Below are 26,636 nucleotides of genomic sequence, written 5' to 3'. Positions count from 1 at the left end.
CAACCAAAAACCAGTGATGAAGCTGTTTTAATCTTCTGGATTAAGTGTTAAATGGTTTTGTGTATGTTATGGAAGTCACACATACTTGTACTGTCTGTGACAGAATACAGAAACAGGACTCAGAATTCTTGGATATACCCACATGTTACCTTTAGTGGTCATGGCTGTACTTTTTAAAGCTCAGATTTTGGAAATCTAGTGGTCCCATCATTTATTTTTATTAGGATTACTACTTTCCACTGCAATAGGGGTTGAAGTCTAATTGCCCTTTGCATAGGAATGCCGGGACATTAGAAACCAACACCACCAAGTCTATCAGGAGAGGGTCAGGCTCTATTGCAGGGGCAAGGCTGGGCTGAGCGGTGCCACTGCGCAGCCCCCAGCAGTGATGCTGAGGCAGGGAACCTGCATCAGGGCATCCCGCTCCACCAGCTTCAGCCCATCAGTCAGCCCAGCAAAGCAAAACAAAACAAACCAGAACAAAACAGAATAAAATGAAACCAAACACAGGACTGAGCTGGAAAATATCTCAGGGAGGCAGTGACCCACGGTCCCATGTGCAATCCCAGGGGAGGTGTCACTGTCTGAGGTCTGAGCGTGTTGATCTGCTTACAGGCTTGGTCCCAAGCAGCTAGTGAATGTGCACCGATGTGACGTGGAAGGGTGACAGTGACCCCTCTCACCTCTCTACAACAACATCAGCTTCATGCCTAAAAAAGGAAGAGCGCTTTCAAGATAAATCAAAACTGATTATTGTTTTTCCTCCTGCTTTTATTCCTGTTCTTGCAGAAAGGTCAAGAGTGCTGGCGTAATCATCTTTATGAGACATCTGCCCATTTTTAATATTGTATACTCACAACAGGCTAAACCCTGCCATCTCTATGCCTGCAGCACTCCTCTTGCTATTGTAGGGCTGCCTGAATCAGCCATGCACTTTTAATTAGCATGCTAGGAAGCGAGATTGGATTTTATTTTGAAGGCAGCCTCGTATTCCAAGGGCCTCTAGTGTCTTATCAGCCTTGGTTGAAACTTAAAAGGAATTGGAGATGCAGGCAATGTGTTTCCTATGTATGTCACATAGTTTAGAGACCTGTTGATCTGCTGGCTAAGGCAGGGTTTGGGGTTCCAATCTCATCACTCTTATTTGCCTTATTATTTTGATATATTCACATGATTTGCACATTAGCATGTCCATTTACAAGAAAGAGAAGCCACTGCTTCCTACAGCCATTATCACACTGTGATGCAGGAACAAGCCCAGAAAATGTGGAGAGGTTCAGATGTGATTTCAGATGTCGAGTTGTATGAAAGGACTCATAGGACATGCCCAGTTAAATTTGGAGAGGGATTTTGAATCTGTTGTAGCTCGAGTCTCTTCAAAACAAGGTGTCTCACCCAGCCCCCTGTGGAATAGAGGCATTCAGTGAATCTCCTGATTAACATGAAATAACTTGGGTTCTGGGAGGAGAAATTCTGCAAAGGAGCAGTTACACACACACACACACACACACACACACACACACACACACACACACACACACACACACACACACACACACACGCACACAGAGAGACACCAAGTCTTGGACACTTACTATGTAAGCATTGTGTTGTATAAAAGATGAGAAACAAGGAGAGTCTCCATCACATGCCCACATCTTTTTTGAGAAAGCTGATTTCAATGCTGAGCCTGAGATCTCTTGTCTACTTTCACATAAGGCCTTTTATTCCCCCCCAATAGTGTAAATTCACCCCAAAGTAAGCACTGATTAGCTTAATGCTGATTAACTTAATTGTACGTCAGAATGAAGTCTTGGGCAGCTGATACAAAGGGCCAAGAGCTCAAGTGATGTAAACTAGTAGAGGTTCTCCCAGCTGTGAGACTGGCACCAGCTGAGGACCTTGATCCAGCATCTGCATGATGACGCTCACAAGTGCTGCTCTGAATTTCACCAAAGATCAGGAGCTGGGTCCCCAGAGCCCTGGTGGCTGTGGGCTCTCCAGGTACAAGTTTTGTTACTCAACCTGGGGTGATGTGGTGAGATCTGTGAGTGAGTGTCAGCGCAAGCTTCCCCTGTTTGCTTGCTGTATTTCATTCATCATGTAGGAACCACTATGGATGTGTTTGAATAATCCACATGGTAGGAGCATGCTGTGCATATGCAGGTCTGCTAACAGCAAGAGGCAGCTGGCACGTGAGAAACAAATCCTTCGAAAGAGCCTTCCAATGAAGTTAGTGGTACTGCTAGACTTTGATACAAATATAGATCTTCAGCTGTTACTCTGAAAGGCATTTCAAGAATAGGGAAAGTATGCATTCCCTTCAAACCAGATCTGTCAACACTCTTGGATTTGAGGGGAAAGTTTCCCGGGAGAATGGAGGAGAGGGGGCTGACGAGGAGATGGGGGCCCCTGGGGCCTCCTATAGGGACAGAACGCCATGTGTGCATGCGTGCCATGCAGCAGCTTCTCCACACATAGGCCCTGGGCTTGCACATGGCCAGAGGGAAACCTGAGCTCAACCACACTGCAACCACAGCTGCCCGCAGAAGGCAATGCTCAGACTGGTGATCAGGTACAGACGGGATCACAGAAGGAAGGGTTGCCATTTTCCACTAGAGAGTGCACTAAAGATTCCTTACATTGGCTGAACATGTAAAGGCAAACATTCACGTTTGGGGCACCTCTGTATATGTCTGAAATAATCCATTTTGAAGACAGAGGAGCTATGAGATATGAATGGATGCACTTCGCTGTCTCCCTGACAGGTCCAAAAATCACCTAGTCAATCTCCCTTCACAGTTGTTGCCCGCAGATAACATACCCAGCAATGCTTGAAGTGCTAAAGGGGAGATGCAGGAGCACATCACATCAAATGACAAATCCTTGGGGGTTGGGTCTGTTTCCCTTCCCAACTGGTCAGTCACAGCCTCGGAGACAGCCCGCAAGAGGCCATAATCTTCCTCTGTCCCCAGACTGTACAGCAAAGGCAGAGCAAAGGCTGTGAGCAGGCTCAGGGAGGGGAAGGCAGAGGCATTCAAATTTCAGCTATGGTGGATGCAAGACAGGAGGATCCTGAGCAGGTCCAGCCTCAACCACAAGCTGGTGGCGTCACCACACACCATTGCCAGTGGCAAGCACACACAGTTAAACCTTGAAGAAAGATAAATTGGATTTGGCCACAACTGCAATATGGCAAATGCTTTGCCACATGGTAAGCCATGGCCATAATCAAACCTGTCTAGCTGTTGGCCAGAGGGCTTTGGGTAGGGACTGCTCTCTTCCTGGCACCCCAATGGCATCTACAGTCTCAGCCCCCTGGGAGATGAGAAATTACATAGAAGAAATACCGGGAGCAGACCCCCTAGCAGGACAGCATCACATGCACTGCCGTAAGCTCGCATATATTTGCCCAGAGAAGTCATGGATGCCACATCCTTGGAAATGTTTAAGGCCAGGTTGGATGTGGCTATGAGCAACCCATAGAGGTGCTTTGGCATTGCAGTTTCTGGGTGCAACGGCTGGGATGTGGCTCCAGCCCAGCTGCTGCTTCGCCCTTGCCTCCCCCTGAGAAGTAGAAACAAAGCAAGTTCTAAAGGAGAATTCCAAACATTCAGGCAGTGTTGAGTGGGTTAAATCCAGCAAATAGGATACAATATGAGCTTCCCCAGGCTGTTATGCTCTAAGCGATGGACACTGTTACTTGCTTAGTGAAACAGGGGGAAAAAGGCCGCAGGATGGGCAGCACAGAATGCCAGATTTATTAACAGCCATCATTAACCTGAGGGACCAGGCCAATGCCGCAGGAACATAAAGCAGGAATGGACGACAGTTTCAATAACAAATGAAGTCCATTTGAGGCAAGGTCATCTCCAGTAAATCTGAACATAATGGAAAGGATTTGGATTATCTCAGTCCCCAAAGAGAGGTGACCCAGAAAACTGCTCTGCTGGACCCGTGCCCTAAGATCCTACCACAGAGAACAGGCACAGGAGGAAAATGCTACCCAGAAAGGAAAGACCAAGAAACTGCTTTAGACCAGCAATACCTTATTCCATCACCCTCACCTCCAGAGCATGGCTGTAACTGTACATGAGGTGCAATAGACCAGATTAAAGAAAATAAGAACCACCTAAATGTGGAGCAAATTTTTATCTGAAAAAAAGAAATCTATGTCAATTTTCTTTCATTTTTTTATGTCCTCATAGAACCGTACTCTTCCTGTTGCTTGTAAACTTAGGGCGATTTCCAGAGTGCTCTGAGCTAGTTAGGTAAACAATCACTACCAGGCAATAATTAGTGATGTGCTCAGCAGAAAGTGTGTCCTGATTTACTGCCTCCCTGGATGAGCTAGGTTAAATAATACTGGTGGAAATTAGCTATTCCTGTAGTAGATGATACTTCTGTTTATCACATTATGTTGCAGACAAGTTTATATCATGCAGCTACTCTATGCATATGTTCCTACTATACTTTTAAGGGAGATACTGCAATCACTACACAGCGGGAACTTCTGCTATAATAAAAACATGTGTGGGTTGATGCTGGAGAAAATCCCTCCCCCACAGCTTTTACACTTTAGATACTGTTATTCTAAACTCTCAGTTACCCTCTCTCCTTAGTTCTCTCCCCCTTTCTAAAAATATTTCCCTCCTCAAACAAGAAACATGCTCAGGTTTGTGCTTAGTTTTGGAGGAAGGAGTTTGCCGGCAGTGGAGGAAAGGGGGAGTTCTGCAGGAGTTTTCCAAAGGTCATGGGTGATAGAGGAGTGTACATGGGTCATTGCAAGAAATAGGATTGGAACTGCAGGTGAAAAAAGTGAGCCTGGATACAGTCAGTAAAGAGAGGAGCTAGAGGAGCTGGGTGGGGGAGTTTTAAGTGTGGTGCTTAAGATTAAAGTTTTAGAGGTTATTGAACCTGCACACATTCAGGTTTGGGCTTTGCAGTGGATCTTCACTAAATCCCCATGTGGCTGTGCTGTCTTGGTAGGTCTTATGTGGCTGCTTTTCCCTGGCAGATCTGAGAGTCCTTTAGAAAATGGACCAAAATAAAAATAATACCAGATGAAAGTATCGGTCACCCAGGCATAAGTGAAGCACATTGTGAAGAAGTGTCTTGTGGCAGCTCAGTGAAAAAGCCAGGAAACAAAATATCTCTTGACTCCAGGCCAGTCCTACCCGCTGGATCGCATTGCCTCCTCCTTGGGAGTAGATGCAAACATTGGATTTGGCCATCAAAACATTTACGGGGTGGAAACAGCAAACTGCCTTCCCAGGCAGGCGCCAGATCTCTGCCCCAAGCCGGCATGCTGACGCCATGCCCGGGAGCTCTGTGCAGCCGAGACCTACAGACAGAAACGGGGTGGGATCCCATAAGGTGCCCAGGAAGGCTGGTGCTAAGCTTGTAGGATAACTTGTATCAGTTCTGGCAGGGCTGCAGAGGAAGACGAGTATTTCAGTTCAGAGTCCTACGTGTTTATGGAAGGATGATGATGAAGACAGCAGAGCAGTCAAAGAACTATCAGAACAAATAGGGAGGGAAAGTCTGTGCTCCAAACAACTGGCAGTCTAAGGGCCAGATCCGCCAGCCTTAATCCTATTATGTTCTCTGTGAAGCTGATGGGACCCACCAGAACTGAGGTTCAATCTCACAAATAGGAGCAAAACACGGTTTCAGCTGCCAAGGTCTTTTGGAGGAGAGTGGGGTTAGTGAGCACGGAAGGAGAGCCTGTTCTCTAAAGCGTGATCTGGAGAAGCAGGGGTATTTAAAGGCCTTGTGGAAAAAAGGCTTTTAAGGAGATTACATCATAGCTAGCTTCTGTGTTAACACTCAGCTCTGGCATTTATCTTTACAATGGATGCTCACGTCAGCCACTGCCCTCTGATCTGACTTTGTCACATGTTTTTCTAAACAGCAGTCTCCCGATGAGATGCTGTTTCTCTCTCGCCATCTGATTCTCCCTCAGCAAAAAGGACAGAATTGTTTTTACCCTGATTAAATCACACACTATCGGTTTCTGTTCCGAGCAAATGTGAACTGAAGCCTGTGCCTTGCAAAGCAGCCTCCTCCTCCTCACAGCAACGTGGTCATTCTAGAGAGCCTTGTGGGCACCATCACATTCCCCTGCTCTCTGCAACCTGGATCAGTGCCAGGCTGGGCAGCACCAAGATAGTCCTAGTGATATCCCCAGATATTCCTAAGCACTGCTTCCCCGTCAGAGCCATCACTCGAGTGAACCCTGCTGTACTTGGTGGCCTGCTGTCCAAAACACAGGAGTCATCAGTCCAATTAGTGCATATCTGGTGCCTTTAAGAAACAGGTCACAACTTCCTGAAAGTTTGCTGTTAAATTAAAACCCTGGAATTTATTTTAGAAGGTGACCTGATTTCCAGAAGTTCTGAGCACTCAGAGAGCCAGGATGCTTTAACTTGCATGCCTGAATGTAGATACAAGCTTAAGTTTAATCTTCTGAGTTTTATGATATAGACTTTAACCTCTCTTCAGGCAGAGTGTCATAGCAGGTGGTGGACAGAATTTCCCCTCAGGATGTGGGTTCCAGCTGCAGCTCTCTCCCTTTCTTGTTGGCTGACTTGGAAAGATCTTCACCCGCAGCCTCTGATTCTTCTCCAGGATGGAGACAGTACTCCCAGCTTTCCAAACTGCTGCAAGATGTAGGCACAAAATGTCCAACACAAGGCTACACGTCAGCACTGCTGTTATTCCTTTCCCAATTCTCTACTAGGGTAAATAGGTAAATTTATAAGTACTTCTTCCATATTTCCACAAGAAACAGCTATTATTTCCCTGACCTTCCTGTCAACTACCTATTCAAGTAAACACAGCAGCGAGGCCATGGTCTACAACAGAACAACAGCAGCATGACACTGACCTGGGTACAGTAATTCTCAGTTCTTTTTAACAGAGGCATCACTGAGAGGCATAGAGATGCGCCAGCACGGTACCATGCACTTCATTGCACAAACACACAGTCTGGCTCTCCAGCGGCGAGTGATGCGCACAGAGAGCATAGGCTATTCTTCAGCAGGGAAAAATCAGTGCTGAGGATCATCTGCTTGCCCCAGCAAGCTGTGGCACCTTGTCACGTTACAGCAGTGAAAGAGCGTCCTGGAGAAAAGAGGCCTGAAAATACTGAATCTTCACGGTAAGTCTGTCTTTGCCATTTAGACACTCTGATACCAGAAAGCATATTAACATATTTCCATCAGTATTCAATAAGCATGTTCACATGCATACATAGAGATATCTGTATATGTCCCTCCCCCATACTGCTTTGGCTGCCACAGACTTCCTAGAGAAGATCTAAAAACAAGTATGATACACAGAGGTGAGTGAACACCCAACACGTTTTAAGGATGAGCTCAACACCTGTAATAGGCTGTAATAAGCCTTGCAGACCAAGTGGGTACTGCTCATCCCCTGCCAACATTCCTCAGATATGCCTGTCCCATGGCTGCTTGTGCAAGGAGCCCGTAGGCCACCCTGCAGTGTGAGGCTCTGGCTTCCTCTTTGTGTCTCATAACAAGGCTGAAAAAAATCAGAAGCTTCTGCTTTGGTGTTTGCTGTGGTGAGCACACTGCCCACTGAGGCCCACAGAGCTCAGTACACGTGTGAGCAACTGCAACATGCGCAGGAAGAGGTTTGCTGCTATGAATCGAATACGTGGAGACTTCAAGCTTGTTGGAAAAAGGGCTACCTTTGCCTGCAGGCTTATGGCAATGGGCCCTGAGACATTTGACATCAGACAGAAGTGTGGACCAGTGAAAGAAGTAAAAAGTCACTTCCAAATTGGAACTCACTGGCGACAGGAGATGCATTTTCCCACAGAGCTTTTCTCCTCCATCACATAGCCAATATCACCTCCCAGATCCACCACAGTAAGGTAGGTATGAAGAGATAGTTGTCTCCCCCAGTCAAGCTGACTTGCTTTCAGGCTGTTTCAGAGGCTGTTTTAGGGAAGAAGATGGGCTCATCATCAGCTACCAGGTATTTCAGGGAGGGACAGGCTCCTGCACAGGGCTGCAGTTGCTGCAGTTGCAGAGGGCATCTCATGAAGACGTGACTGCCAAGGAGCAAAGACGTGTGAAGAAAATTTGCCTCCAGGTCAGCAGTGAAGAAGCGCTTATTAAACAGCACACAGAAAGCATCTGTCCTCTCCAAAATAAAGTGGAGTAGGCCATGGCTTAGGACAGTTGCTGTGAGTTCAGTGGTTTGGAAAGCTCATTCAGCACCTATCTGCGTTTTTAGGTGATAAAAGCCCTTAAAAAGCTAGCCCTTGCTTCTACTGAGCCTCAGGCAGCCTTGGATGAAACCCCTGCCCCAGCAGGCACTGTGAAGGCAGCTACAGCGGAGCCCGTTAAGGTACTGTGGTAGTGGCACCCATATGGACACTGTAAGTACATATAGTGATAGCCCTCCCAGGCTCTTAATTCCTGTATCTGCTGATATACAGTCCCTTGTCAGGGTTTTGTTGAAGTTGTATCACCATTGACAGAGGAAGAAATAAGACATGGTTTTGCACCATGGGTTCCTGTCCAGCCCCTCAGGCTGCCTCCTTTCTCACATTACCATGCGGTGACAATGTGGCCATAGGCTCTGCCTTTTGCACCTGGCATGGTGAATGCCTTGTCTTCCTTGCTGTGTGTTGGTGCAGCCTCCTCTTCGACGGATGGTAGGACAGGACATAGCTGATCAATTCTGTAACAATTACTATTCAATTTTGAGACCAAAAATAATAATCTTCTGTGCTTGACATCCACTGGTCTCAAAAACAAAGTTTACAGAGATGGAAAAGTATCTCAGTATCAGATATGATAACTCTGAGGGGCTCACAGGGGAGTCAGATCTCTCAGGATCATCCAGCAGGTCAGTGATAGAGGAAGAAGCAGCACCTGGACTCTGTTTTCACTGGTCCTCACAGGGTGGGCAAGATGCCTCCTTTACAGAAGTCACAGTACATCAGCATCAAGTCTTCTGAAAGCTTATCCATCTTTTAGCTCTTGCAGGGGATGGGTCTTCAAAGGAGGGATGATATAAGCTGAAATTCAAACAGCTGAAATGTGATTTTGGAAGTCTAAGCTCCTAAATTGATGACCAGTCTTTCACCAGTAAATGATTATTAAGACACCTCAGGGCTGGCAGATTCAATGCCATGGAAAGACGATATTTTTTGGTATAATATTCTATATATAGATGGAATTAAGGTCCAGATCCATACAACTTCTTCAGGCTGAATGGTATCCCCATGAGTGGTGCCATCAAAGTGACCGACTATGAAATGTGAGTAAAATTCAGTGCTACTGGTATGATTAAGATATCATCTCTTAGATCCTTAGCAGCTTTCAAAAGAGCTCAGGAACCTCTAGATAATAGCAAACATTGGACAAGCCTCACAGCTGTGAGTTGAAACCTTCTCAAAATTAGTGCCTTCAGGGAAGGCAGAAACAAAACCAGCTTCAGCCAACTGCAAGCTGAATTTCCTAACACAGATTGTGGAAGACTTGGAAATACTTGGGATATTTTCCCAATGTATTAGTAGCAAGATTTTCTAAGGTACTAGTTTGTGTCTGTCTCTGAAAAATTAATGGTTTTCCTGTTGGGCATTCAGATGCTCTATGGAGAAAGTGACTACAATAGACAAATACTTTAGATTGGTAAGTACAGATGGCTTTAAAGAGCTCACTTTACAAAGAAAGACATATTGCAAGTCATATGGCTATGGCTGAGTTTTAGGGAACAGCAGGCTGACTATATAGCAAATCCTTCTGTTAGTGTGCAGCATCTATATAAACATGATCCTGTTTCATGTTATGTAGTTTATTCCTTGTATGACTTCAGTGGCTCAGTTATTGCTGGAAGTGGGGGCTACAGCTATCACTTAAAAATGTCCCTGAGGAGACCAATTGTTAATTCCCATACCTAGTGCACTCAAGTTCCTTTTCCAAATTATATTTAGGTCCAACTTAAGGGAAATAAAATTGAGGACCCACCCAGAGTAAAATGGAACTGAAATGTGAAATACCTTCCAAACCAGGGATAAATTTAATCCTAATAAAAATAAAATTATATTTATCAACTGATAATTTTTACGCAGTGTTCATAAAATATAGAATACTTAAAATGGCAATTACATCACATTAACAGATTGAGTTGTTTCACCATGCCAAATGCCCAACATGAAGTCCTCAATCACCACTCAGAGCACATTTGTAACTCTCTGAAAGCTAAAAGACACAGGCTACCTTACAGTCACTAAAGCAAGCAAATGGGTTACTAGTTGCTATCTGCACTTTCCTCAGCCTTTGCACAGCAGTCTGGACCTGCATAAGTAGGAGAACTCTTACAGAGATGCTGCTCACAATCACTCCCTCCGGAAGCCTACAGCTGTAGGCAGCCAGCACTGCAGAATGATACCAAACAACTCTGAGGCAGAGTCCCTGCAGCTTGCCAAATCAAACAGTGTTAAACCTGACCCTCCCTTTGCTCCACTGGTGGTCACTTCCTTTGATAAGGGCTATGAAATAAGATTATGCACTGCTTTCAAAAGGAGAAGAAAATGTCCAGGGATGATTCAATGGAATCTGCTCCGTAGGTAAAAGTCCAGTTTAAACAGCAGCATTTGTCAAAGAACAGATATTTGTATAAAATATTTCTAACAAATAAGCTGATTAAATATCAACTCCAATTAAAAGACACTTCAAAATTATAAACCAATTAATTCTAATAACATTTAGTAATTCACAATTTGATATATATATACATATATAAGGTTATAATGTGATATGATATACTAGTAGAATTGTCAAATTAACTTGCATAATTATTAATGTCAGTTTTTGGCAGTGGCATCAGTTATTAACCTATGTTTGTACTATACTACTGGACACTACAGACTACTCACTTTAGGAAAACATTCCAAAACTCCACACTGCTGCTTCCTCAATCTGCTACATCAACTTAAAATAACCTGTTAGATGCAATTACACAAGCAACGCAACACTTTTATGTCATGTTTACGACAAAGATGCACAAAAGCATTACAAGAACATACATTTCTGTGGGTCTGCTTTACCAAGGTCAGCTGCTTAGCCCTCCCTGCCAAGAACAGCTTGTGCCAATTAAGAGTTTACTCCTGACTTGTCGAGATGAGGCACAACTCCTTCTGCCATGGGCAGGGGAACCTACAATTACTTGTAAATCAGCAGCCTCTGACTCATCAGTAACTTCACTGAAGATTTGTTATCTTCTTAATCAGTGAAATGGCAGGCATGTACAAATGGACTGCCATCCACACAGGGAATTAATGTCTTCAGCATAGCCAACTCCTTTTGCTTAAAAAAAATAAAACCAAGCTGTTGGAGTATGAATCCCAGAGTAGAAAGCACTGTTATACTGCAGAATCAGTTTAATATCTGATGCTTCTGTTTTCAAAATTAGACAATGCTTTTAATCTATAGATAACAGAACTCCCACTGATTCCTGCACTGCAAAATCTGGCCTGAGGTGCTTACTTTTAAATACTTCAAAACATATGAACTAGGGAATTTTCAAGAGAGTGGATTTTTCCATAATATGGATTTATGACTGCATGAAAAATTCAAAACAAATCTGCAAGGTCCCAAAGCAGGGAGAAGATTCATCACTTGCCTAAACAAAAAATTAGACTCGACAATACATTTCAGAATTTATTGTGGTGAAAAACTCTGAACTGGGAAAAAAAATGAAGCTGCGATTGACGGTCTAGTATAACCAGCATTTTACAAAGATAGCTTACAACAGCCCAATATGAGGAGATGTTAGGTGCACAAGGTGATTGTAGAATCCTATAAAGAAAGTATTAGTGTGAACCTTTTCAGTCTTACCTGCTTTCTAGTCACTAATCCAGCTCTTCAGATGTAATATAACATCCCAGATGTTTCAACTATTTCAAACTTCAAATTTGATTGCTGCTTAAGAAATCTCCTCACCCTAAATAATCTACTCATTTTGACTGTGAGGTGAGGACTTCTAACTTTTGTTGCTATGTCAGAAATAACTGCTCTAGATGCAAAAAATATGAGGATTTTGAAGTCTTTATGTCTTGGGTAGATAAAATCAGAGGTCACTGCAGTTTGAGGCAGGAAATCTAATCAATGCATTTCTGATTTAGGTGGGTGAAATCTGCCTAAATCCCATCTTGGATTCTTAATTATTTGGTTCACTGTGCTAGCAGAGCAGGTAGTATCTGTGATGTGAAATCAACACAACAGGGACCTGGACTAGACTCTGCATGTGCCATCATCCATGACTGCAGGCAGTGGGGCTTGATTTCAATTTAGATTTGAAAGCCTCAAAATCCTACTGCCAGTTCTGTGACTTACAATCGCACAGTAAAATGAAAGTGTATGTCAGAGAAGACAAGAACTGAATTTTGGTTTGTAAATTATAAACAATGCTGTCACACAAGACTGTAATTCACAGTATGACAGCTGTGTTACCAAAACTGAAAGGGCTTCCCTGTTTCAGCATTCTGCTTGCATTTAAAAAAATCACTGTCTAGACCAGACTTGTAAAACAATATTCTCTCACAGTAGCTGTCATTACCATAAATGTCTTGGTGTAGGAGACAATGTACCCCCTACCATTTTGGTGCTACTGTAGGTCTCTTCCATCACTATTCAGTTTTGGTAGCTGCTATGTTGTATAAAGTATGGAGGAAAATTTTTTCCTCTTACTATAAAACAAAAACACCCCAATCTGTTTGCTAACAATTATTTTGGGGCATCAGCACTTGGGAGAAGTTAATCCGAGCTTCCTCAAGTGTGCTCAAATATTTCAAAATCACTCAGAACCAGTCCTTCTGGCAGAAGGGCTGTAGGTAAAGGCTGGTCCTGCCAGCTGAGCCATTAAGGTCAGAATTGCATCTGCAGTAGCTGTTTGGAAAGGTGCAAAGTACTCACAAAATAAAAGGATTACCCAAAGAGAAACTTAAAGTCAGAGCTCTCTGAGATGCTCAACTCATATTGTAGCAGCTACACCAGACTGCCTGCACCAAATTCTTTGGCATCTCATGTTTTAAAACACATGGTGGCCTCCAGGAGGATTAGAAGTTCAGTTTGCAGTCACAGCCTCCTCTGAACTCCTGAGGGACAATCACAGACCTCTGCCAAGGACAGAAGTCCTTTCGGCATTGTGTAGGCAAGCACATCAACATTGCTACCCATGTATTATAGTACAAGAAGTGGTGTGGTGAGCATTTGGACCATGCTCAGCTCTCCTGCTTGAGTGAATGGCCATGTAGAGTGCTCAGCATGAAGCTCAGACTCATTCTCTGGATCCATACTGAGTTAACCTGCCTATTCTACCATCAGGATTTAGGTCATAGAAAAGCCTAAGGAAAAACATTTCTTATTATTTTATATCTCAGAACCACACCTGTTTTATTTCTCTAACAAGTTCCTGCTGTGAAAGGCTATGTTGCTAAAAGTCAGCAAGCCAAATCTGCAAATTTTAGTTGTTTTAAAACCTACTAAAAGTTCAAGAAGTTCCAGAGTGTTCCTGTACTTCAGACTCCTGCCTATATACACACATTGTGACCACCTGTCTGGAAAGATCTGAATGTCCTTAGCTTTCCTACTTGCACTGAAGGGATCCAGCACACTTTCTGAAATTAAGCTGTATATTTGGGCTCATGTAGTTGCCAAAAACTTGCACCCTTCCTGCAGCTGCTTATTTTTATTTTGGCATATTCACCAGCCCAAATACTTAGTTAATTAGATGCACTATCTCCAAAGATAAAGGAAAAGATTTCACCTTGGAAAACAAAATCATGCAATTACAGCCTGGAGATTAGAGCCCACTGCAGTGATGTCATTCACTTTGGCTTTGCACTGACTTAATCGTGCTTTATCTCAACTGACAGCTCAGGGCAAACTTTCATTGAGGTCAGGAGCTGTAAAGACCTCACTGTGTACCTATGTGTAAGTGTCCAACAAGTCAGAGGTTAGTTCACATACCCAGACTCAGCTGTACTAGTACAGCTTGTAATGAACTCAGATTAAAAATTTTATTTAAGTTTCCTCTTCTAAATTTTGACTGAAACACTGTTTGACTGGACACTCTGTCATCCAGAGAGGAGATGGCAGTACCATGGACTCCTCACCCAACACGTGAGGTGGGTAGAGCAGAGGCAGCAAATGTTGCTAAACCAGCAATGGGGAGTTCGTGCTGAACATTCTTTTTCCTCCTTGTACCATTTTGAAGGTGCCACTTCTGAAATATTTTTTCCTCAAACCTTCAGCAAGTTAAAACTGATACTGATGCCAGTGTATATCTAGCTTTAACCCTTTCCTGTTTTGAAAGCCTAGCTTCTTCTTCCAAACAAAGTCCTTTCTTCTTTATGGTGCCCCTGAAGAAACCTCTGGGCTCACAAAGTATTTAAAGGTTGACAACAGCTGTGTTTTAGATTTTTGAAGGGTCAACATCATTTGAATTAGCTTAATCTCATGGGTCTGTGAAGCTGCCTAAACAAGTACTCTATCTACCTTTTCTTAGTTCTGGCTGAAATCCTGAGACAAGGAGGAAAGCAGATGGGAGGAGAAAAAGAAACAGTTAAAGGCCAGGTTCTGAGAATCTCTATCTCCTTCAGGTCATTACAGCTATATCTAGGGAAAACACTCAATTTCATTGAAAGTTCCTCTTTTCTTTGCTGTCAGCATCTAAGCTTAGTTGGCCTTAGGCTCCTCAGAGCCTCATGAGCTTTCCCTTCGCTTCATCGACATGCAGTTTTTTAGGCACAGGTTAAAGAGCAGGCTGCTGCTTGCATAAGGAGAGTTACTGTGAAAACATCAATATGCCGGACGATCTGCAGGAACCACAATTGGCTCAGCCACCATGTCTCTCGTCAGTCCCCGCCACTTTGTCACATAATCTCCACCATCCTAGCTACTCCTAACATGGGCTGGAGCCCCTCTCCTTGAAGACCCTTGGTAATGTACACACCTATACTGAACCAGACAGCTGTATCTCAGTGGGATGCTGACAAACTGCATCTGAAAAGAGACTTGGGAAGCTCAAAAATGAAATGCTCCATGTGTCCCACTTTACAGAAAGAGAAAAGGTCCAACTAGCAGTATTTGAGAAAAGCAGCATCCATGGGGACCAGTGTAGCTGATCCTGGCCACAAGGGCATGGGTTGGGAGGGACATGGGAAACACCAGTGGTCTGTATGAAGGAGTTTGAAATATGGGAAAAGGATGCACAGGATCATGGCTGGGCTGAAGGAACACAAAAACAGTCTGTCTTTTCTTCCTTGGGACCTGGAGTTCGGGAGGCAGAGGAATTCTCCAAATTTACCAGCTCATAATTTTGTTGTCCATGTTTGGAAATATATGGGCCACATGATCTAATTTAATTTCCCATATTCATATTGTTGAACAAATGACATGCCTCCTCAGGGTGCACTGAAACATATCTCACACCTTCTTGTAAATACATGAGAACAATAGTGAGGTGCCTCCTAAAGCCTGGACAGCTGGTGTTTCTACAATTACTCATGTATTTAGAGTGACTGCTAAGTGTGTGTGATTCTATCCATTTTCTGTGGAGGGAATTATCTTATTGTCCCTCGGAGTCAACACAACTTTTAGCTGTCATTACACATGAATTCTGGAATTCACAACATTTACCAGATTTTGTGTAAGTCTTTGTGCAGGAAGCAGAGCTAAAGGTTTGTCACTGGATCAATCTGTCAATATCAAAATGTTCCTGAAAGTCCTCAGTTGTCCTCAAGCACAATAAAAACCTTTCAGACAGTGATTCAGCTGCTCACAGTTATCCAGTGTCATCCCATACATGCATCTAGGGTTTACAGAACATTCAGGTGGGATTGATGGAGAGAACACAAAGAGGGTTCCTTGCTTTTCCACAGCAGCAGCTGGAGACCAGACAGGACATGTCGAAGAGCACTAGGTAGCTTCATTTAACAGATAACCGAGCTGTTGGTGTCTGTAGTAACTGGGCAGACAGGAATTTTACATCTATTGACTTTAATCACCAGGTGCAAACCACAGTAGCTGTTTTAGAAGGTGGTAGAGATGACCTAAACCTCCAACCAAGTTGAGTTTGATGGCAAAAAGACCTTTTAAGGCTGCAGTCTTTTGTGGTTCACAAAGCTCTGAGAGCAATGCCAGCATCTTTATGAAGTGGCTCACAGCGCACTGCACCTTGTAAAGGTGAAAAACCTGCAGCTCCTGGGCTGCTTCTTTTTTGCAGAGGTCTTTCTACTACTTATCTTCAATCACTTAAAAAGTGCTAAGTGCAAGTCTAGCATCAACCACTTAATAATAGCTTGTCTCGTCCCTTTACTGCCCTCTCCTCTGAATGCTGTTTGAAAGCAGTGTCTATAACATCAATATTTAAACATGAGGCTTGCTCATTCTCATAAGGATGGGGATTGCTGTGTACACGTGGGCTAAATCACAGTGCCTAGACAGCTGATAATAATGAAAGCATCTTTCAAGATGAGGCACTTGATTGCTGCTCTAGAGCTTACTGGTGAAAGGAATGTGTAATCCATTTTTTTTTATCGTATTTGAAACAAAATAGCTTGTTTAAATATTAGTCATCTGGATTTATTTAGCTCATTTTTAGAACTGAGTTAGCACCTGGCAATCCAGCCTGTGTAAGCATCAGGCTACCCCAGTCACAGGCCCATTTGATTTCTCTTTCATCTTTTTGCAATGTGTAACAGACTTTTTTTTTTTTTTTTTTTTGTGATACTACCTTCTTCTCACTTCCCAGGAGACAAATCCAGGCTCTCAGAGCAGCTGCCCGAGGGCAGCCCAGGGAGGGGACACAGCTGGGCAGCCGCGTGGTGCTCTCATCCTGGGGCAGCCGAGCAGCAGCGCTGGTCCCTGGGCTGGTCCTGGTGCTGGCACTGCTCTGCCACCTCTTGTGTGAGTAAGAGCAGCTCCCTTGGGGCAACGGCGTACCACAGGTACAAGAAAACTCAGTGGCAAAGTAAGTGCTTTATTTGCCAACTGTGAGACAAGGATCAAGGGAATTTTCTATATCACTGTCTATGACATTTTCCTGAACATTGAAAGAGATTTTTCCTGCTATTGAAAACCCTTCATCTCTGCTTTCCAAACTGTCTTTGTACTTCCTTTCCCAAGTGTTTCACTACTTTTTTTTTCCTGCCTTTGCCTTTATTTTCTGCAGTGTGGCACAAACACAAAGCATTCTCCTGGCAGAAAATACATCGTAAAATTCTGTCATTCCTCTGCCCGGCTAAAAGCTGTGCAAAAGCCTTCTTCATGTCTTCTGCACATCTGGGGATGGTGCTGATAAAGACAAACAGCCAAATGATGCTACCTAATGATTTCTTTTCCCATGGGGGAAGCACTGAGAAGGATAATAGATATACTTTGCAACACTGTTCCCAGGGGAGTTTATGTAAGCAAGGAGAGAAATTAATAGGCAGCCTTTTAGGGAGAGACAAATTTGCAAAAATACAGAAGCATTAAGGAGATTTGCTGGAATACCAAACACCTGGGACCCAAAAGCATCTATGCAGGGTCCATCCCATGTCCCTGCACTCAGCCAGCATGGATAGCTCCAGCGAGGTCTGTCCCCCTGCAGAGCGACTGCCTTGCCAGGGACTATCAGCACAGCTATTGTGCTGCAGAAATGATCTGTGCATCAGGGACCACAGGAATAGCGATGCAGAAAGAAGATGGCAGAGCTAGCCGGCAGGAACCACAGGCACAAGGTGTGCTGGATAAGGGGGTACACTGGTGGAAATGAGGAGAGCTTGGGTGGGCTGGGTAAGGCTTGGGAACACTGATTTGCACGAAGAGAAATAGATGAGTTGTAGACTGTATGGGCATTAGTGGGAAAACTGCTGACTTGCCATTGACTCTTGACATGCCTCTGACTTTTGTATACAGTCATAAGTAATTTAAAACCAGTGAACCTGACTATGGTAAACCAGTAGAGCCCCAGTGTCATGAAGAGAGCCAAACCTGCAGGGTGATCTAGGCAGAGTGTTTGAATTTTTGCCTGCTTATAAATTAATTTGTCATGGAGCTCTCAGACCTCCAAGCTGCGCATCTGGCAGTTACCTGGGGTCAGGTAACTCCAGGGGAAGCACAACGCTGTGTCTGTGAGGGAGAGCGTTTCCCAGGGTTAGGGCATTAGGAAACCACTTAAACCTAGGGAATCATATTTAATGCAACGAAACGAGGGAATTTCTCTGGCTTTTCTCCAAAAGCCAAGCATTATTCATTGATCAGAAAACAGATCTCCATCTCTACTGAGAACATTTTTTCCTCCATTTGCTAAGTGGAAAATGACAAACGAGCTAGCTGTGCCCTCTCCCACATCCTTTCTCCTTCCATCTGTCCAAGCGTCCCCATTATTTTGCCCTCCCTCAGCGCACCACAACCGTACCAGCAGCTACTTACTGGGCACCACGTGCAACCTTGGGGGTGGTGGAGGTGGAGGAGGCGGCGGTAACGGTGGAGGTGGCCTGCACTGGCAGATTTCCTGGCAGCTCTTTGTGACTCCCTCTGCTACAGGCTTGGAGCATGACTTCTGGGGCTCACCCTGAGTGACCTGTGAAGAAACAAGTCATTGCATGAGCAGCAGAAACAGTGAAAACTGATTTTCCATGACTGAGTTTCTTGGACTTGATTACCCGAATGGCATCTCAGCCCTGTAGTGAAAACTGAGCTCGTGTTCCTCACTAAGGCCACTACAAGGAAGTTACTTCCCTACATGATCCCCATTTTACATTTTTTTATGTAACACAATATCTTCAATAACTCTTTTCCTTTGTCAAATTTGGTTGAAATTGGCTGGCTGGTTTCTGAGTTATAGGGTAAGGAAAAGGCAGGTTGTGGCAGACAGTATGATTGCGTAAGCCTTCTTTCCTTAGGAAAGCCATCTAGCAGCATGCATTATTCACAGGGTCGTTGCTGCAAGCCAAAGAGAGCTAATAAAAATTACAAGGCAGTTAGGGTCAGGATTATGTTCATTTTCCTTATGGCAGAACTAAAGCCGGAGGAGATCTCTCCTCAGCTTTGCCAGCCTCCCTTTGATGTTCAGAGAGCATTTAATGGAGTGTTTCATTTCTCACCATGAGGAGAGGGAGCCCACATTTTACTCTTCTGTGGACTACATCAATAACACAGTCAAAATGGAAATGCCACAGACTGTGACTTGTAGCCTCCATAACATACAGTGTCGGTTAGTAATACAGCTGAAGATGATGCACTGCAGAACCCAAGAGTTGGCATCGCTTGGCCACGGACAATGATTTAGCCAGTACTAGTTTACAATATATTCAATAGCTTGATCTAGTTGCGAAAAGGACCATTTATTAACAGCATATATTTCTTATGACCAGTAATATTTACGTGACCAGGAGGAACATTCAGTAGAATTCCTAATCTAATGCTATGAAATGAAGAAGAGTAAGTCCCTAATGAAAAGGAGATTTGCTGAACATCTCGGGACTGAGAGGTGTTTACTTCAGAGGCCTCTAAGTCAGCTCTTTCTCAATAGACTCATACTCATGCAAAATACTGGATACAATTTTAAGGGGACGACATGAATAAGCAAGTTATCTAGAAGCACTTTGAATATAAGATGAGGAGAGCACCTGGGACAGACTTGTGTCTTGCTGAAACTAAGGACAGTTATGCTGGCATTCAACCGTTGCCTTGTACAGTTTGCTCTTGGGTTCTTGTCCTAATGTTAATAGTTTAGGCCTAACATGATCTTCTTTAATTATCTATTTTCCACAATATGTCAGTCAATACAAAGGTGATGTCTCACATCATACTTTCTGATCTGTTTTAGGCCTCTTCTGCACCCCTGCCTACCCCCAGGGTCACCCAGGGATGCCTTCTCCCCACTCCTCTCTCCTGCCCAAGCTTTGCCGCATTTCCCCTGACAGTTCTGGGCACAACAGTCTGTCTTCTCTCCCCTCTCAACCCTGGCACTGCTCACAGCTGGGTACCAGGGGTGCTGTGCTGCCTTTTGGCTGCAGGAAAGCTGCACACGGTCATTTCATGTATTTTTCACCGAAAAAGAGAGACATGGCTAATTAAAACAACATCACTGCACAAAGGACACGTTCACATGCGTAGGAGGTTTCTAAATGCAGAAAGATGCATTACTCTGGCCTCAGGGAAACGGAGGTAGGGCTTTGTTGATTAAATATTATAGAGAGGGAGGAAAGAATAGAAGAGGCTATGTGTAGCTGATTTGGAAGGATGGCTCAGCACAGCACAAGTCAGAAGGCTCAGTTCTTTAAACAGCTTGTCAAAATCTATTACCAAACATAGGGAAAAACAAATTCAGCACAAGTGCTTTCCAACTTTCCCCTTCACCATCAGGTAACAGTCAGAGGATGGTTAAAGACCATCCCAGACAGCTTCCAGGGACTTACACAAACTCTCTGAATGTTCTAATGAATCAAAGTGACTCGGTTTCATAATCCCTCATGGCTTGGTAATAAATCTGTCACCTAAGAAGGCTTATTTATTTTTAAAGTAAGTGATCACAGCCAGCAGCATATCCTCCATGCTGTTTCAGCTCTTCCACTGCCGTTCACATGCTGGGCTGGGGTGTTGAGACCCTCCAAAGAGGAGCCCCGTAGGAAGAGCACCCACTCCATGCAGTGACAATGGAACACCTAGGGTACCTCCTCGTTGTACTGGCGAGACAACATCTACTGTGCTCACAGAGGAGGTAGGGCGACATCTCTCCACCAGCCCCAGCAGCTGATTTAGGAAATGAGTAGTAACTCCTAGCTACTCCCTGGATCCCAGTTGCTGAATCCTATGGCTTGGTACAGACTTGCAGAAGTTAGTGCAATGGGAGAGGAAGGAGACAGGGCAGAATAACACTGAGCAGACTTGGTGCCAGCTTCATCTGCAGACCAGAAGCAGCTTTGTGTATATGTCTGAAGATAGTGCTGGTCATGGAAAAGCTACATTGACTTATTGCTCTAACTTAATATTAACCAGAACTAAAGGCTCGCTCTGCCTTTTTTTAGAACTATTGACTGCTTTTAAATCCTGGGAGGCTCTTCTACCTTAGGCTGTTAATAGAGTGTCCTCAGAAACCGGTGGATGTTTTCCTCAAATACTTTGCAGACAAGATTAACCCTATACATGCCCAGCCACTCTCTGCTCCTGTGTATTTAAAATATTATTTCTGGGGGGGGGGAAAAAAAAAAAAAAAAAAGAAGTTGATTTGTCTCTCAATACCTTAGTCTGAACCTTTATCAAAATTTCCTACCATCATTTTGAAATGGTTGGGAAAGAGCTAATGTTTAAAATCATAGGCATTATCACTTATTTGTTTCCCTTTGCTTCTTATTCAGTGAAACGTGTAGCTGTTAGAAAATACATGTAGGAACAGATATTATCTTGCCAGGGCTTTGTCTTGGAGGGTTAGTTTAAAATAATAAATATACTGTAAGTAGGCTGAAATCTGGCAGGAAAAGGAAAGACATGAATCAAGGTTGAGGGCCTCAAGGTTGAGGAGAGAAATAGTCAAAGGCTGCTGCAAGAAGATTAACTAACAGTAGCAAGATAGGATTAAGAAAAAAATAAATGACATTTGGCTTCTTTTTTTAAAAAAAAAAAGAGTCCCACTGTTGATATCTATTAGTCTTCTTATGAAAGGAATGAAGGCTATTACTTGTGTCTTCTAAAGGTAAGCAGAGCAAATCATGAGAAAATATGCTTTAGGGAACAATCTTGCTCTGGCAGAGGATGATGAAATAAATTAGTCCATGTTCTTTCTTACCGCCTGCAATTCAAGGTAAGCTGTCTTTACATGAGATGGCAGGAGAAAAGAGGTGTGTTGAAAGAGCCTAATCTTTCACTGCACAGGTTTGCTAATTAGAGTCCAGCCTCAAACTTTACTGCTTGTTTGTTTTGTTGGACAGTAGCATGGCCCCAGAGGGGCTTTGGAAGCACCTTGCAGATAATGACTAACCAGAAACCTGCTGGGCTGCCAGGCAGTTTCTAGCATAGAGACTGCTTTGGCAAGGGGTCATCTCCAGAGACGGACCACACAGGGCTTGTTCCCTAGTCACCACTTCTGCACCTTCCAGCCATTCCTCCAGGCACTGGAGGTGCCATGAACATGTGTCTCCTTGACCTATCTAAAACTTAGTTGCTTTTTGGCATGAAGCTTGCTTAACACACTTAGCAGTTGGCCAGTTTGGACAGATATGTTGCCCGGACTTCAAGCTGATGCATTTTTTCCCTGCTCTAAAAAGACATAAAGAGTTGACTTTACGTATTTGTGCTTTTTATATGAACATGCTTTGCAAAAAAAAAGTACAAATGCTTTTAAATATTCATGGCAATTAAAATCTGATCCACAATTGTCCAGGGAAAAGCAAACAGAAAGTGGTAACTGGTGGTTTCCTTTTGCAGTCTCTTAGTTGGAGTTCGTGTTTGTGATGTATTTCTTTTTAATCCGAGATTTCCTTCAGAAACAGTGGTCCTAGTCCTGCTTTGCATAGAGTGGAAGAATAAATCTGCATGTGGTCAGAGCTGTTTAGTATTTCAGTAGAGTCCCATGGGGTTGCAGCAGTCCACAAGCATGCTCTACAGAGTGAGATGGGAAAAGAGAATTAATACAGTCCCCGGAGGGTGGCCGTCTTGTGAATTTTTGAATCAGGTAAAAGGACGAAAGATTGAAAAGAAAAGTGCAGTTGACTGAAAAGGCACAGAGACCTCTAAAAGCCTGCTAAAGTGGCAAGAGCTTTGTGTCTTGGAAGCAGTCTACAGAGATGAGATCTCAAGATTGCTGCGTAAATCCCAGGACAGCTCTGCATAATTCACATCAGAGTTAATCCAGATCCATGTTTATGAAACCAGAAAAAAAATATGACCTTACTATTCATCATGACACTTTCTGCTCTTTTTTTTTAATTATGTCAAAAGCCTCAGACAGAATCGTCCCTTCCTTTTTGTCACAGTGCTGCCTATGACACTAATAAGAAAAGATTGTGGGTTTTGTTTTTTTGTTTGTGTGGGGTTTTTTTTTGTTTTCTTGTGTTTTGGTTTTTTTTTTTTTTTTTTTTTTTTTTTGGGGGGGGGGGGGTCTTTGTTGTTGGTTTGTTTTGTTTTAATAAGATAAATGCTTCTCCTCTGATTAGCATCTGACTGATTCTCTTAAGTGCCTCAAGGCAGGCAGTGCCTGAGGAAGGCCCTGCCACACATAAGTCACTGCACAGACAAATGGGTGAAGAGGGGCTGGGAAAAGAGACATGAGAAAACACAATGGCTGCTCTAGATGGAGCAGGGACAGGGGAGCAACATGATGGGACATACTACTGAATTAGTTGAGGAGAATATGGCTTGCAAGACTTTGAAGATAAGAGCAACTCAACATGGGTAAGGGAGTCATGGAATGGATTTGAAGATGAGGGAGTTTTGGCCACAGGCCAGCATGCCAGTGAGAGTTCCACACCTGCCTTTTCCATTTGGTACCTGTTGTAGGGAGCCTTAGATATACCGTAGTTTTGGGAGAGCTTGAAAAAGCTTGAGTCTGAGCAGATTTATCAATTGCCCTTCTACAGAACAGCAGGCACAAGTGCAGTTGATGAATGGGACAACAAAACTTCCAAATTATTGCAGGGAAAGTCTGGGCTCCTTGGCTTTTGCATTTTTCAGAGCCTGTTTCAGTTCTTACAAATGTGATTATTTTTGAAACATTGGTTTAGATCATCTGAGTAATTTGCCAGAAAGATGTTTATGCGAGTTGTTTTTTTTTTTTTTTTTTTTGTCTGCTTGACTGACTGACTGATTACAGGAGAGAGGTTGCAGAAGGCAGCTCTTTACACGATGCTTAGCTACCTGGATCCTTGAGCAGGACAGCAGGAAGGTAGTGCTGGCAGAGACTTTTATGACAGGAGCATTGTTTTAAAGAAGGTTGTTTTTGTTGTATTTCTGTTCATTTTAGTTCCTAAGGAGCAAAAATCCCCTTTGTCATTCACTGCAAAAGACAAGATGCTAAAACAAACAACATCTCTCTTTAATCTCTTGGGAGTCACTAAGTTTAGAACAGAGAGTAAAAGATGTAGAGTCTCTGCTGTGTTTTCTCCAAGAAAGAAACTGTGATTGTTCTGTTCTTGAACAGCACTTGGCTGGCTCATCAATCACTCCTCTGAAGGCATATATTATAAATAAACTTTAAAATATCAGTGACGCATTTGAGTGCAGCTTTGCTGCTGTTCTGATTCTCCAAACTGGATGGTCGCTTTCCCTTAGCATATACTAATTTCTCTCAGTCCATCTTGCTGGTCACCCCACATTACAATCAAGGTCACACAACATCACAGCGTCGGAGTTGGCAAAAGCTGATTCAGCCCTTTACCCAGAGAATCCTCAATTCGCAATCAACATCAAAAACCCACGGCAAAACATGACCAAAATTAGACTGCCGGAGCTTCGCTCAGTGCACTGCTTCTTTCTGTGCATCCTGCCGCTTACAGCAAAATGCTCTTACAAACCCTCTGGCTGCCAGCGCACCGAAGAAAGTCAACTACATCTTGCTCAGACAGACCACCTCTAGTTCAGCGCTCCCGGGGGCTGGGACCCGGCCGCCCACCCTTTACACGCTCCGTCCCGCAGCAGCCGACATGGGGGCACCGCGCCGAGAAGAGCAACAGCTCTTCCTTCTCCGGGGGCCGCCTGCGCGACCACCGCCCCGCCAGCACCCGCCTGCACCAGCCCACTCCCCGCACTACCGGGGTGCCGGCCGGGGGGCTCTGCCTGCCGCCCCCGCACCCTGGCCCCGCCGCCACAGCTCCCTCCATGCAGGCGGGAGGGCGGGCGCGGCTCTGGGCAGGCTCGGGCAGCCCTACCTGGACGGAGCCCCAGAGCGGGTGGAGGGCACAGTGCAGCAGCAGGGAGGGCCAGCAGCAGCGGAGCAGCCCCAGCAGTTCCCGGAGCAGCATCCCTCCTGGGCGGGCGGACGGGGGCGCGGGCTCCGGGCGACCTGGGGAGGGAGCAGAGCGAGCCGGCAGCAGAGGCGTTGGCTCGCACCCATCCCCGGAGCGCGACTGTCCCAACTTTAATTCTGGAGGGGAGGGAGGGAGAGAAGGAGGGAGGGAAGGAGGGGGAAGAGAGGCAGGGAGATGGGCGGGTGGGGAGGGGAAAGGGTGGTCGGGAAAACCCAGCGCCCAGCAAGTCCCGGCTCCCTCAGCGGGGAGACATGCCTCCACCCCCGCCCTGCCCGCTTCCCTCCCTGCCCGCCCCGCCGGCTGCCCCTCCCCGGGATGCTCCGCCGGCCGCCGCCGGCAGCCCGCCCGCGCTGGGGGTCCCCGGCCGGCGCTCACCGCTGAGCCCGGGGCTCCCTCACACCCCGGGGGGCGAGTGAGCGGCCGAAAAAGTTTGGAGCCGGCCGCGGGGACAGAGGGGCCGGGCGTGGGGGTAGAAGGGTTGAGCGCTGCCGGAGGGGAGAGGCGGAGAGAGCGGCGTGGCAGCGCAGCCCGAGGATTGCATCTCCCCCCTGCCCGCCGCTGCTGCTGCAGTGATTTTTCAAGCCCATCGAGGCAGTCCTTCGCGCGCCCGGCTCCCCTCGGCTCTCCCTCCCCGCCCGGGCTCCTCCCGGCGGCGGCTTCGCTCCGCTCGGCCCCGGCGAGGCTGGCCCAGGGCGGGGGCGGCCCCCGGGTCGGCTCGGGGAGCTCCGGCGGGACCGGGAGGCGCCGCACCCGCCCCCCGCGCCCTCCCCGCAGCCAAGGGGGAGGCGAGGGATCAACTGGCACCCCCGTATCCTGGAGGATCTTCGTCCCAGTTGCAGTCAAGTGGTTTTTGTGTTTGTTCGTTTATTTATTTACGTATTTCCCCCCGAGTGATGGGAAGGCTTTGCGTGTGACAGGCGGGAGTTGTCGGGTCTGTGTCCCCAGTCCGGTGTCTGTGCGATGTAATAAGGAAGATGCTTTGTGGCATTCATGTTTCTGTGTCATAACAATGCACGTGGAAATATTTAACAGCACTTGCGGGGAAGAGGATAAAGAGAAACCTCTAATATCGAGGCACCACAGCCCAGCCTCCCTGCAAAGAGGAAGCAGGAGTAAATCAAAGATGAAGAGTAGAAAATCAAAGATGAAGATGGTTTGACCTTCAGTGAAGCACTTAATGAGCTAAACATCTGCTCTGTGAATAGTCGTCATTGCTACTAGTTGTACTTGATGTATGTCAGGTGTATATCAAGTGTGTATCAGTGTCTGTTGTTGGGTCAATGGCGTAGAGGTCCTGTTTTCAGTGTTTTCAATGAAGTAAGCAAATGGATTCAAATAGAATATTGTGCCTGAGGTTTACATTTCACACCCAAAGGTGAATGAGTTTGAAGACTCTGATTTTAGTTTTTCTTTGTATTTCTGGCACCCACTGAGCCAAGTTTAATAAACAATTTAATAAAAATCTGCTCAGTGAAGCAGGAATGGAAACATATTAACTTATCAGCCGTTACAGGGCTAAAATTATCTTTTCATATGCTGTTACACCAACCTTCATTCATTTCAGCCCTGACATACAGTGATTTAAACGTCAGGACTATTAGGCCCAGCAACATCTTACAAAAATGTAGCATACTGGAATTCA

At 45.0% G+C, this 26,636-nt stretch overlaps 1 protein-coding gene across 3 annotated transcripts in view; it reads right to left on the bottom strand.

The window, feature by feature from the left end:
- Positions 1-25,645, bottom strand: part of PRIMA1 (proline rich membrane anchor 1) — a 54,511-nt gene extending 28,866 nt beyond the window's left edge. The window contains exons 1-3 of one of the 3 annotated variants that reach the window (XM_065063597.1): positions 25,370-25,645; positions 24,896-25,029; positions 18,462-18,612 (exon numbers count right to left, since the gene is read on the bottom strand). In XM_065063597.1, coding sequence (XP_064919669.1) covers positions 18,462-18,612; positions 24,896-24,988 — 244 coding nt within the window. In that variant the 5' untranslated portion in view covers positions 24,989-25,029; positions 25,370-25,645. Of the gene's footprint in view, positions 1-18,461; positions 18,613-24,895; positions 25,187-25,369 lie in introns of those variants that run through there. The other 2 variants (XM_021292423.2, XM_005506131.3) reach the window with 2 other exon arrangements.
- Between the last annotated feature and the right edge of the window lie 991 nt (positions 25,646-26,636).

Source organism: Columba livia, chromosome 5 (assembly GCF_036013475.1).
Source record: "Columba livia isolate bColLiv1 breed racing homer chromosome 5, bColLiv1.pat.W.v2, whole genome shotgun sequence".
Taxonomy (NCBI): domain Eukaryota; kingdom Metazoa; phylum Chordata; class Aves; order Columbiformes; family Columbidae; genus Columba; species Columba livia.
This window is presented reverse-complemented; position numbering and strand designations above follow the sequence as displayed.